General features: G+C 46.0%; 1 protein-coding gene across 2 annotated transcripts in view; it reads left to right on the top strand.

Annotated features, from left to right (window-relative positions):
- DMRT1 (doublesex and mab-3 related transcription factor 1) overlaps positions 1 to 12,817 on the top strand; it is a 109,104-nt gene that overhangs the window by 61,755 nt on the left and 34,532 nt on the right. The window contains exon 4 of one of the 2 annotated variants that reach the window (XM_042912726.1): positions 4,280 to 4,424. In XM_042912726.1, the coding sequence (XP_042768660.1) occupies positions 4,280 to 4,424 (145 nt within the window). Of the gene's footprint in view, positions 1 to 4,276; positions 4,425 to 12,817 lie in introns of both variants that reach the window. The other variant, XM_042912725.1, reaches the window with a different exon arrangement.

Below are 12,817 nucleotides of genomic sequence, written 5' to 3'. Positions count from 1 at the left end.
GGTGGTTGTTTGTTTGTTTGTTTGTTTTTGAGTTAGAAGGGAACTAGAATTTTAATTTATTTTTAGGTTTATATATTTTGAGAGAGAGAGTACGTGAGTGAGGGAGGGGGAGAAAGAGAGACCCAAGCAGGCCCCGCACTCTCAGCGCAGAGCCCAGCATGGGGCTAGAACCCATGAACCATGAGATCGTGACCTGAGCCGAAGTCAGACGCCCAACCAACTGAGCCACCCAGGCGCCCCTCCTTGTGTTTTCTTAATAGCATTTTCTTTCTCCTAGCTTTCTTCATTCTAAGAATACAGTTTATGTGTATTAATTTGCTATTTATGTTATGGGTAGGACTTCCAGTGAACAGTAAGCTATTTAGTAGTTAAATTTGGGGAGAGTAAGAAGTTCTATGTGGATTTTCAACTGCACAGGGAGTTGGCACCCCTAACCCGCTGTCCTGTTCAAGAGCCAGCTGTACATACAAGTCTACAGCCTTATGTCCAGAGATCACATGGATGGTTATTTGTGGATTGTTCTTCATGTTGGATGTGGCTGAAGTGATAAATGGCTTCAGAAAATTCACATTTTAATAACCTCAAATGGAGTCTGACCCTTTGTATCTTTCTCTTTTCCTCACAGTCTTTTATAGCTCAGTGATCTTGGGATTCATTAGGAAAATCGAATGTTTGAGATCAAATCAGTCCTTTTCTCTTTCCAAATAATCCTTGTTATCAGGTGCTTTCTAAAAACAGAAGAGGCATTAAAGGAAAACAGACGTGCATGGGTTTGAAATGTGTTTATCTTTCGGTAAGCTCTTTTTGAAAGAAGAAAAACACTCTACAGTTTATTTGAATTTCTTTTCAAATAATATGCAACTTGAAATTGGCAGCAGTTGACCTATCTATCAGACTTAACCTTTTGCCTTTTTTACTTAATACTGGAGATGTTGGGGTTTCACACTTCTTGGGGACGTAGGAAATATGTGAGTACATCTAGGACACTGCTTCTCTTTTTTTTTTTTTTTTTTAAATGTTTATTTATTTTTGAGAGAGAGAGAGAGCAGGGGAAGAGCAGAGAGAGGGAGACACAGAATCTGAAGCAGGCTCCAGGCTCCGAGCTATCAGCACAGAGCCCGATGTGGGGCTCGAACCCACACACCGCGAGATCATGACCTGAGCGGGAAGTCAGCCGCTCAACTGAGCCACCCAGGCGCCCCTAGGACACTGCTTCTCAATCTTGGTGTTACATTAGAATTACCTGGGGAGCTTTGAAATAGGCCAAGGCCGGGCCACCTCCCAGATCACTGAAATCAGACACTCCAGGGGTGGAGCCCAGGCATCAGTGCTAGGTGATCTCCTCCCTCTCCTCCAGTGGGAGTGAAGGTTGTGACCCAGGCGTGCCTTTTTATGAATAAAGTTTTATTGGAACATAGCCACGTTCATTCATTTACCAGTTGTCTAGGGACCATGCGGTTTGCAAAGCCTAAAATATTTCCTGTTTGGCCATTCACCAAAAAAAAAAAAAAAAAAGGCATGCTGATCCCTGCTGTAGACTCACAGTGAACATTTTTCAAACGTTTTGAAAAGAGGCTTTATACAAATTCCCAGTAGAAGAAAAAAAAAAACACCAGCATTTTGCAGAGCCAGCAGGTTCAAGTACTGTCAGTTTACTTGGTACACTGGGAAAATTGAAAAGCATTTTTCTTGAAGAACTGACCTGCAGATGTTGTCACACCGGGAGGAGATGTCACCAGCTCCGTGCCTGGAGTGGGTGGCGAGGAGGCTTCATCGTGTGTATGATGGCGCTTTGTGCTCTAAAGCTGACCCCTGGCTTCCCATTCAGTGTTCGTTACTTAGACTGTGTAATTGACTTGAGGGAAGTCTGTAGAGGCAGAAACGGCTGTTTGAGGGTTTGAAGATCGTTTGAGGTCGTTCCCACCACTGCAGCGATTCTAGACGGCGGCAGACCCCCGAAAAGATTCCTTTCACGCCGAGGAATCTCACGTATGAAAAGAAAAACAGTGAAAAGTTAAAGTCCTCTTTACTTCGTTTCCATCCTCCCTCAGCTCAAGCGGAAAGTTGATGGTTGTAAACCGTGTTGGTCGCTGGCCTCTTACAGGTGTGAAGTAGGAGAGAATGTATCATTTGCTCTAGTCCCTGGTCACCAAAGTGAGAGTTTTGAGCCAGCAGAATCAGCATCTCCTGGGACTGTGCCAGACTGAGGCCCCGCCCCATATTTACTGAATCAGGATCCACTTAGCCTCAGGCCATTTGCATGCCCAGTAAGAGAGCCCTGGGATGCACCGGTTTAACTGATAACTGGGTGCTGTGCAGTTAGGTGACTGCTGATTGTCACCACCCTCCTAAATGATTTCATGGCCCCTTAATTGCTCTCCTGATGTGGGCTGCTCATTAAGGGCAGCCAATTTTTCCCCTTTGCCTATTTCCAAGTATGGCTTGCTTGCCTTCTTAGTAAGGACTTAGGTGAAGGTAGAAGATGAAAATTGGGTGACTGAGCTACGAGAGATACCGTTTCATATGCTTCAGGGAAACAAACTGGAAAGAGTAAAGGGAACTTCCCAGAAAACTTCAGTTGAAAGAAATTAACCAACCAGAATAGAGTCTTCTGGGCTTCTCCAAGAAGTAATGTGCCCATCAGAGCATTCATTTGTGCTGGGGGGGGGGGGCACTTGGGAGGGGCAAAAATGAGTCCCTTGAGCTTCTCAAATCGGCAGACAGAAGGTTAGGAACTCTGGCCTTTCCGTGTCAAACATTCAAAGTACACGTAGGCCTGTAGTAATTGGAAAACTGTCCAAAATTTAACATTCATAGATAATCTTGAGGAACCCTGCCAGCCTCTGTCATGTTAGTATGATTTATTTGATTGAAAGACATGATTTTGAAATTACTCTTTAATCCTTAGACAATATTGATTTTTCCTGAACATTCCCTTAAATTGGCTTTTAAATAAAGTTAATGTCACCTAAATTTAATTTTTTTGTTTATTGTTGAGATAGCGTGTGAGCAGGGGAGCGGCAGGGAGCAAGGGAGACAGAAGATCTGAAGCGGGCTCTGTGCTGACAGAGAGAGCACCTGATGCGGGGCTTGAACTCCTAGGCCATGAGATCATGACCTGAGCTGCGGTCAAAAGCTTAACTGACTTGAGCCACCCAGGTGCCCCTAAGTTTAATTTTTTAAATGCAGTATAAATCATTGAAGTCTAGCTGTTCTTGCTGGGGAGATAACGATCACATGTGTAAAGCTCAGTGTCTGTTCCAGGGGCCATGCGGGAAACAGAACAGGTCTCCATGTTTGTGGAAATGGCCAGGAAGTGCTGAGAAAGCAGAAGGGGGGCCCCTTTTAAGTCTTTGAGTGAGAGGTCAGAAAGCGATGGGGTGCTGCTCCTTAGTTAAAAGCTGCCTCACTGTCCCAAAGACAGAGTCCGATTGCCATACAGACACATGACCGCCGAGGCTGGCTGCCACCGCTGCTGGAGGGGACGGCACGTGCCTGCCTTCTGCCCTCCACGTCTCACTGCATGTCCGGTTTGCAGAATCCGCATCACCTCCAGAACCCTGGTGACAGGAGGGTCTGGGAAGCGGAGATCCCACACTTGGGTTTCTTGCTGCAGGAAGAGCATGGAACAGGGTGGGAACAGACGTTGAGGACAGTATCCAGCACATCACCATCGTAATGACAACAGCTTACCCTTACACATGCTTTGTGTGTTGTCTTTTTAAAAATATTCTCTTAAAAAATATTTTCACTTATTTTTGAGAGAGAGAGAGAGAGAGAGACAGTGCATGAGCAGGGGAGGGGCAGAGAGAGGGAGACACAGAATCCAAAGCAGGCTCCAGCTCCTGAACCGTGAGATCATGACCTGAGCCACCCGGGCGCCTCTAAAATATTCTTTTTCTCTGAATACCGTGAGCTAACGCAAGGTAAGATGCCAGGTTTACACATGAGGCTCCTGGCCAAATAAGTTAGACGGAGTTACAGCGACGAGCCAGCTCCTACGCCGTGCTGTCTCCTCTCTATTGCTGTGTTTTCCGTAGTGCTGGTTAATTGAGTATCATGTGACTAAGTGGGGCTTTAGGGGAGCTCTAGTAGGGACCCCAAGATAGAAGAGGCTCTGTGAGGATGCACACATCCTTAGTATAGCTGGGGTCCATGCTCTGTTCATGGTTGAGGATACTTCCAGCATCAGTGGGCTGTTCCCCTTACAGGCAGGTCTTGTAATAATTGTAAAATGCAGCTTTGGGCTCAACATCGCCTTTCTTTTTTTCTCAAGCAGATGAAGAACTCGGAGAACCGCCACGCAATGAGCTCCCAGTACAGAATGCATTCTTACTACCCGCCTCCCTCCTACCTGGGCCAGAGCGTGTCCCAGATCTTCACTTTCGAGGACGGCCCCTCTTACTCGGAAGCCAAAGCGAGCGGTAGGTGCCCGGTTGTGCAGAGCCTGCATTGGGGTGGAGGGAGGCCGAGCGTCCAAGGCCGGCTCTCTAGGCCTCTCCGAGGGCTTGCCAGTCAGGAGCCCTTGGAAGATCACTGTGCCTCCTCTGTGAGTATCCTTTACAGCTTTTAGTTGTGGGATGTTTTTGCTTCTCTAAATTAATACCACATGATTCTTTTCTGAATGCCTGGAGTGCCAAGAATACGGTGAGAGCCTCCCTCCCATCAGAAGCTAACAAATATATTTTCAGGAGTATCAATATGAAATACAAACTCAGAGGAAACCGTGGTTCAAATCCTGATCATTTTTGGCGAAGTGTTTCTGTGTACCGAATACCTGTTTTCCAAAACTTTTCCATTCTCAAATTGAAGGCGTATTCATCTTTTGGGGGAGCAAACAGATTAATAAAACATTTTTGAATACCATAGGCCTCAGAGTTTATGCAGTAGCAATGCAAATAACTCTGGTATAAAGGCTTTAAAATAAAAATGACTTTAATGAGCCAAAGCACTTTGAAATACACAGTTCCTCAACTTCAGTTTTAACCTTCTCCCCGGTATTTACACTGTTGAAGATGGGCAGGTCTCTTATGGCGGCTGTGTTTCCAGACCCCATTTTTAAGATCTTTATATTTAAGCTTTATCTTTTGACTTAGGAAAGTGAGACGTGTATACATTCAAGGCAGAAGCAAGTGGTGTGGTAGTAAATCGACTCTTGGAACCCACCCTGTACTACATAAAAAGAGAGGTTTTCAAAATAACTTGACCGTCTACAAAATAACTTGACTCTCTTGGTAAAGCAAGCGTTTAGGGAAGGAGAATCAGAACCATGCTTTGATTTCCAAGTTCAAAACAAGTCTAAAAAAGGTGGGCAATTTATACTTTATTTGCCATACCAAGATGAAATAGAGGACTTCATTAATGTTGAATGTAGAGTACAAGGGAACTGATCACTTTGAACTATAGACGGATGGAAGTACACGTTGATTTTTTTTTTACTTTGACTCTTCTTGTCAGGAGTGTACAAACACAACTCTGTATTATAAATGCTTATACCATAGAACGTATGCCCATATGGTCCTTCTTTCTTACTGTCTCTGATTCTATGTATTTGTCTGGATTTTAAGCTCTTTGGGGACAGAGAATACATGTTACATACCTTTTTACCTGCTATGATGCCTTTTATTTGTTGTTGATCGGTTGAGCCAGTGGATGAACGAATGAATAAATGAATCAGGTATTATTTTTTAAGTGAGCTCGCTCTGTAAAGAAATACCAGCCTAAAGGATCCTAACTCCTTGTCTGATGGAGTCAGTGCAGAATTTAGCGATGAAGCAGTTAAACGTTCGTTCGTACAGAAAATTAGGAGCGAAACCTGCTTCCAGGAAGAAATTGCCTGAGCTTCTTCTTGCTCCTGGAATAATGGAATATTTTCAGAAGCCACTCACACTCTTGAGAGAAAGGTGTAAATTCAGAGCAGGGCAGGAAGATAAAAAGATAAGAGGAAATTTATTAGAGCGGAGAGGGACAGCTCTGAGGAGGAGCAGGGGGTTTTGGAATTTATGGCAGCAAAGGCAGAGGCTCAGAAGGAGAGAGGTTACAGTCCAGGACCGGAAGGACCAGCGCTCAGAGGGAAAGACTGTGTGAATAACCTCGAGGACTGGTTACAACTTCGCTGGTGATACTTGGGCTTGAAAGTGAGAGGAGACCTCAGACTTGCACTTCTGGCGCCCCGCCCACTCACCACTAATTAATCAGGAGGGTGGAGCTTCCCACAGGAGGGGCTTAGCTGGGAAGGGCCACAGTGAAACTCAGTAACCTCTGCTTTCCAGTTGCCATGGAGCAGGAGAATGTGAATTCATAGAAAATCTACATGTCAGCTAATTTTTTAAAGACGTGCGGCTTCATGACTTCCAAACGCCTGGTATTTGGGGCTTCTGCGTTGCAGGCAGTGTTTACAGAGCAGGTGGAAGGGAAGAGGAAGTTGTGTTTGGGGGCCACCAAGGGCACCCTAGGCGTTATCTCTTGGAACGATGGATCCTCAGTTTTACCATCAGCACTGACACAAGTAGGAAGCACTTGGGGCAACATAGGCCCTTTTTGCCAAGTGGGGCTGAGGCTGGCGGCAGGGTGCAGTGGGCGGGGGTAGGGGCAGCAGTGTGTTCACTTGTGACAAGGTGGCAGAGGCTGGCCATCAGCCAGTTGCGTTTCTCACTCCTGTCAGGTTTGAGTTGAGATCCTTTGATCGGTTGAGTTAGTAAGATATGATTGGAAGATCTAAGTGGGGACTTGTAAGTAATTAGAAAAGTTGGCTGGTTTGCAGTAGGTTTAATGTTTAAAGTATACATTTGTCCATTAAATTAAATTTTTCTTCAGTTTCTTTTTTTTTTAAATGTGTATTTTTGAGGGGTGCCTGGGTGGCTCAGTTGGCTAAGTGTCCGACTTCAGCTCAGGTCATGATCTTGTGGTTTGTGAGTTCGAGCCCCGTGTTGGGCTCTGTGCTGACAGCTCAGAGCCCGGAGCCTGCTTCACATTCTGTGTCTCCCGCCCTGTCTGGCCCTCCCCCTCTCAAACTCTGCCTGTCTGTCTGTCTCTCTCTCTCTCTCTCTCAAAAAGTAAATAAACATTAAAAAAAAAAAAATTAAAAAAAAAAAAAAAACCTGCGAGTTCTGTGCCTCAGTGTTCCTTGAAGCCAGTGTGATGAAAGCCCCCAGGGAAGCGAGTGTAGACAGAGCAGAACGAATGATGGAAGTTGGAGCCCCAGGGCCCTCCAGTCTCCGCAGGTGGGTCGCACATGAAGAGGACCAGTGAAGGAGATCGTGGCAGGAGCAGCCCGTGGGGTGGGGGGAGAGCTCGCGGGGATGCTATCTTGGAAGCCATGCGAAGACAACGGTGCATTGAGCAGAGCCACGGAAGTTGGTGGGTCAGATGAGGGCTGGGATCGACCACTGGCTGTTGGGAGGTAGAAATGATGGGGGACCGAGGCCAGCGGGGCTGGAGGTGGGAACCAAAGCCGGACTGCATTCGGGAGTGCGTGGGAGAGAAGGTTGGGGGTCCCCCAGGCTGGGCACAGACCGGTCTTCAGGGAGTTCTGCTGGGAGGGCAGAAGTGACATGGGCTAGCTGCGGGAGGGGAGCGGAGTTCAAGGAAGATCTTTCTGTCTTTTTCGAAGAAAGGAGACGGGTTTGTGAGCTGACAGGAGTGATCTCGTGGAGGGAAGTTTGCTGGTACGGGGTGTGTGGGGTCAGGGCCACCGCCAGCAGGTTCCGTGGCAGGGTGTTGAGTCAGCAAGACCAGATGGGATCCTGGGGGCGGGGGTGGGGGGGGGGTTGTGAGTGCTGAGTTACTGGTGTAAGGAGAGGTAAGCAAAGGACCTAAAAGCAAACAAAAACTTAGTTTGACATGGCGATTTTATGTCTGTTGACTCTCACTTGAAACTTGGGTCTTGAATTTTTTTGTCTTTCCTTTTTCTAGGAATTCGTTTGTTTGTTTTGGAAGCGCAATCCACCTGTCATAAAATTAACGATTCACCATTTCGAAGTATACAATTAAGTGGTGCTTAGGACCTTTGCAGTGTTCAGCAGCCATGACCTTTATTTAGTTCAAAGGCATCTTTATCTCCCCAGAAGGAAATCCCATACCCACTAAGTGGTCTTCCCTTACTCAACCCTACTCCCCCCACCCCCAGCGCCCTGGCAACCACGAATTTGCTTTCTGTCTTAATGGACTTGCCTATTCTGGAAGGTTCATGGGAATCGTACAACACGTGGTATTTTGTGACTCGCTTCTTTCCCTTAGCGTAACATTTTCAGGGTTCTTCCACGTTGTGACAGGTAGTAAGTACTTCACTCCTTTTTATGGCCTACTGAGAGTCCATTGTGTGACTAAGCCACATCGTCTTCTGTTCATCAGTCGATGGACATTTGGGTTGTTAGTACCTTTTACTGGCTATTGTGAAGAGCACCGCCGGGAATCTTCATGTTCTTTATTTGAAGACCCGTTTTCAGCTCTTCTGAGTACATCCTCAGCAGCGGAATTGCTAGATCGTATAAGTCTGTGTTTAACTTTTTGAGGACCTGTCAAACTCCTCTGCCACGCCGTTGCACGTTCCCACCAGTGTATGAGGGTTCCGGTTTCTCCAGCCAGCTCTTGTTACTTTCCATCTTTTTATTAGGATCTTAGTAATTCATTTTTGTTGTATCTTATTAAAGCCTCAGACCGTGGTGGATTGTAAAATGTTCATAGTAACAGATGCAGGTGGTTCCCGAAATGGTGGCAGGACCGCCCTGAAACTAACGCTTCCTGGCTCCCAGTAAAGAGGTGCCCTCCACAGCCGTGTCTCTGCGTTAACAGATACACCCGTGCTTATGGGCGGGCGACATTTCATGTCCGTAAGCAGGCATCTTTCTCTACGTGTTGGATTCTTGTGTATAGGTTCTTGGAGTATACTTGACTGGCCAACCCCTGCGAAACGGTTTCAGTTCACAATGAGGAAGATGAACACACTTTGATTTTTTTGTCTGTTTATTTTGCAGTCTCAGTGTAAAGTTAGAGCTGGTACGTTTCGGTTTCTTCTGGTTCTTTGGCGCCTTCCGGTGCAGACCCAAGTGGCAGGCCCCCTGTGCAAACCCCCTTCCTTTACATTCAACCTCTGCTCTTTCCGGGAGAAGGAAACACTCATTTGAGATGCTCCTTACATATTATGAGCTCTTCTTGTATTATTCATTTTGCACCCATAGGATGTCAGCAGCTCCGTGAAGCAAGATACAAAGCATTTACGTTTTCCCCCAAAGGTCAGATGGCCAAGGACAGTGGAAGGGCCTCTCTGAGTTGAAGGCCCTGTTCTCCTTCTGTGATGTCTGGGAAGCTTGCAGGAGCCTAGGCGTTCCCAGACATGACTCTTTTAATCCATTCGGCATTAGCAGTGTTGTAGCTGAGTGACTCTAGAGGTGCCTGATTTCACTGATGGCATCGGCTCCCTCCCCCACTGTTGTCACGACCACACGCAAAGTGGTTAAGCTTTCACCCCGTGGAGTGGTTTTGCTTCCTGCCGCATGTTGGATTTTAGCAAAAGACCGTCCATCTCATTTCTCAGGTGAGAACACTGACGCGGCGCTGCCTGTTGGAAGCACCCTCAGGTCTCCCCCTGCTCACGATCTGGGATGTCACCACCGCCCTTTCGGGAGGGGATGTGAGCTTCTGCCACGGCCCCTGGGTGGGGTGCTGGAAACATTCTGTGCTTCGCGTCTCAGTGGAGCCACCACTAACCAGCTGTGTAGCCTTGGGAGTACCAGACTCTCCTCCTGGACTCCTGCTTCCCTCACCCCTTAACAGAAGGCGAGGGGGTGGGATGTGTCAAACCCACACAGGTGTTCTGAGGATGAAATCATGTCGCCTATGGAAACAAGCTCTGTAAATCACAAAATGCAGCAAGAGATGGCGAAATACTGTACAAACTTCCACCATTCCTTTCTGCAAGGGGTGTGTTGACATTTCAGGCAGTTCTTCTTGTCAGGGAGAAAGATGTTCTGGAAATGTTTTAGAGTCCTGCTCAGACAGGAAGGAGGGGAGGCCAAGGCATCCGAGGGCTGCTTTTCTTGTGTATATTCTGCTCTGAAGTGTATGGCAAGCCTGCAGGGGAGAAAAACATTGACCCTCTTCTTTCTCTGCTTTAAGGAAAGCTGAGTATGTTTTATGCAACATTTATAAAATGTTAAGTTTAAACTTATCTCTTTAGGAAATGACTTACCATTTGCTAAATTTTAAAGAAAAGCACTTGACTAGTAAACCTGTCTTTATGTAACCGTTTTATTTTCAGCTCCAGCTTTGCACAGAAAAGTATGTGGGGCATTCGTTGGCAATGACCGTAGAGGCCAGTGTGTGCAAGGCAATGGATCCCACCCCAGGAGAGGAGATCTGGCTCAGATCCCTAGCTCTGGGCCTGATTGTGCCATGCTCATTTAATCTCTTCCAGCCTTACTTCCCTCATCTGGAAAGTTGAAAAATGTAATAACAGCTTTACCTATTCTATATGGGCCACATAAACAGTTATGTTAAAAAGGCATGGAGGAAGTTGTCAACTCCCTTATTCCCATATGAAGACCTGTCACCATGTCTTAAATATCTTCTATTCCTGCAGGTGACTGGCAGTGGACTGTGCAAATAAAAGTCATTACAATCTAAGGAGGGCCTGTTGTTTAGCCCTACGGGGGCCCTGTTTGAAACTAACCACATGTGTATCGTGATACTTGAAATTAGTCATTGTGGTATTCTGAGTAAGGAAGATGAAGCATGATAATTTAATAAGCATATAATAAACATTTAGAACTAGCAGCTTTGGAGGCTTATTTTTAATGTATCACAAGTGATGTGTTTGCTAAGAAAAGCAGAGGGAACAACCAAGGAAGAGGGGTATGGAAGGACACCAGCAGGTTTCTTTGTAGCTAAAGAATATCCCTGAAAGCGAACTGAAGTGCCGTTTGATGCGGGCACACTGATTTCCATTGTTTCTTCAAACCTCTTTTTCTTCCAACTTGAAAAGAGCCCCCTACAAGGCAAACTGTGGGAAAGATTGAGAACTGAGGGGCCTCCAGCATGTCTTCTGTGTAAAACACTGCCCCCTGACCAGGCCAGCACCAGTCTAGAAAGAACAGGCACTTCCCAAGGACCTACCTGAGGAAGGTCAGACTCACATAAGAAGTTCACTCACTGTAGCCCTTTCTGCAAGAGTTATCAGAGTGTGGCCTCACGCAGGGAGCACAGCTATCGTGCTCATTCAGGTTTGCGCTTTGCCAGGGGGCCTCACATCATGCCCTGTTCTCAAAGGGCTCCTGGGGTCGTTCGTACGTTCTTGGATGAATAAGAAACCGACCTCTGGATCCTTCCTGCTGGTGCCTCACCAGCCTGGAGTCAGGTGTTCTGGTGAACCAGTCAGTGAAATAAAGCAGACATGGGCAAATGTAGGGTACAACCTCCAGGCTACAACGTATCCTGGATTCATGTCACGTAGACTATTCCCCATATTCCCTTTGGAAAACTCAAACTTAAAAGACTTATTTCTTTGCATATATTGCATATATTGTTATTTTGATGAATAACACAGCCCTGCAAGTGAGGTCAAGAGGGGCTTCCTCACTAACCATACTTAAGAGAGGCCAGGTGGGGGTGGGGCACTGTGACATCTCTGGCCTTGTCTTCAGTGTTGAGGAACAGGAGCCAGCATAGGAACTCAGGTCTCTGAAGCACTCCTCCGGGCGTTCCTTCTGCTAGGATATCTTATGGTTTCTCTTCCCACCCTTCCCTCACAGTTAGATAGCTCTTCCAACGTCTGTAAGACAAAGTTCTGTGTGCTCGGTGGGGATAACTCATTTAATTCTTTTTTTTTCCCTGAGAGAGAGAGAGAGAGCACATGCAAACAGGGTAGAGGCAGGTAGAGAGAGAAAATCTTAAGCAGGCTCTATGCTCAGTGTAGAGCCCGACATGGGCTCAATCTCCTGACCTGAACTGAAATCAAGAGTTGAACACTTAACTGACCGAGCCACCCAGGTGCCCCTCATTTAATTTTTTTAAAGTTTATTTCATTATTTGTTTTGTGAGAGAGAAAGAACATGTACACATGAGCTGGGGAAGGGCAGAGAGAGAGAGAGAATCCCAAGCAGGCTCTGCACTATCAGCACGGAGGCCGATGCAGGGCTTGAACTCACATACCATGAGATCACGACCAGAGCTGAAATCAAGAGTCAGACGCTTAACTGATTAAGCCATTCAGGCGCCCCCAATTCTTACAGTAGTATTATTACCCCCATAGTATGGATGAGGACAATGAGGCACAGAGACAGTGAGAGGAGAAGAGGTCCTCATTTCCAAGTGGCAGATAGAGAAACTGAGGAACAGTGATGACGACTTAGCTTGTCTAAGGCCTCACTGAGCAACAGTCTGGCATTCTCATGTGTGAAAAACTTTCATGGAAATGGTGGCTGTCATTGGGGGTTGGAAATGTTCTATCTGCTGAGATCAAAGATACGTATGCAATAGTAATACTTTTTCTGTAACAATAAAACTCTGGAACCTACTCTTTCATCATATGCATCATGCAGGAATAACCCTTCTAGGGATGTCTTTCTATAGCATGTGGTTATCACAGAAAACAAAAACAACAACGCTGTAAAGTAGACTTACAAAACCCACCAGCGTATCAGGTATAATATTTACATTGCTCTCCCCAAAGCTAACTGTAAACTATAGAATGTCTCTTTGACTTAGCACAGTAAAGCCAACTTTTAATTTTGTGGTTATATATGTATTTTCTTTGTATTTAACAGGACAGACTGTTGATATTTGATGAAGGCAGACATAATAAAATTAAATAACTAGTTAT

This window comes from Panthera leo, chromosome D4 (assembly GCF_018350215.1).
Source record: "Panthera leo isolate Ple1 chromosome D4, P.leo_Ple1_pat1.1, whole genome shotgun sequence".
Classification (NCBI taxonomy): Eukaryota; Metazoa; Chordata; class Mammalia; order Carnivora; family Felidae; genus Panthera; species Panthera leo.
Note: the sequence above shows the minus strand (reverse complement) of the source record. Positions and strands in the feature narration are given on the sequence as shown.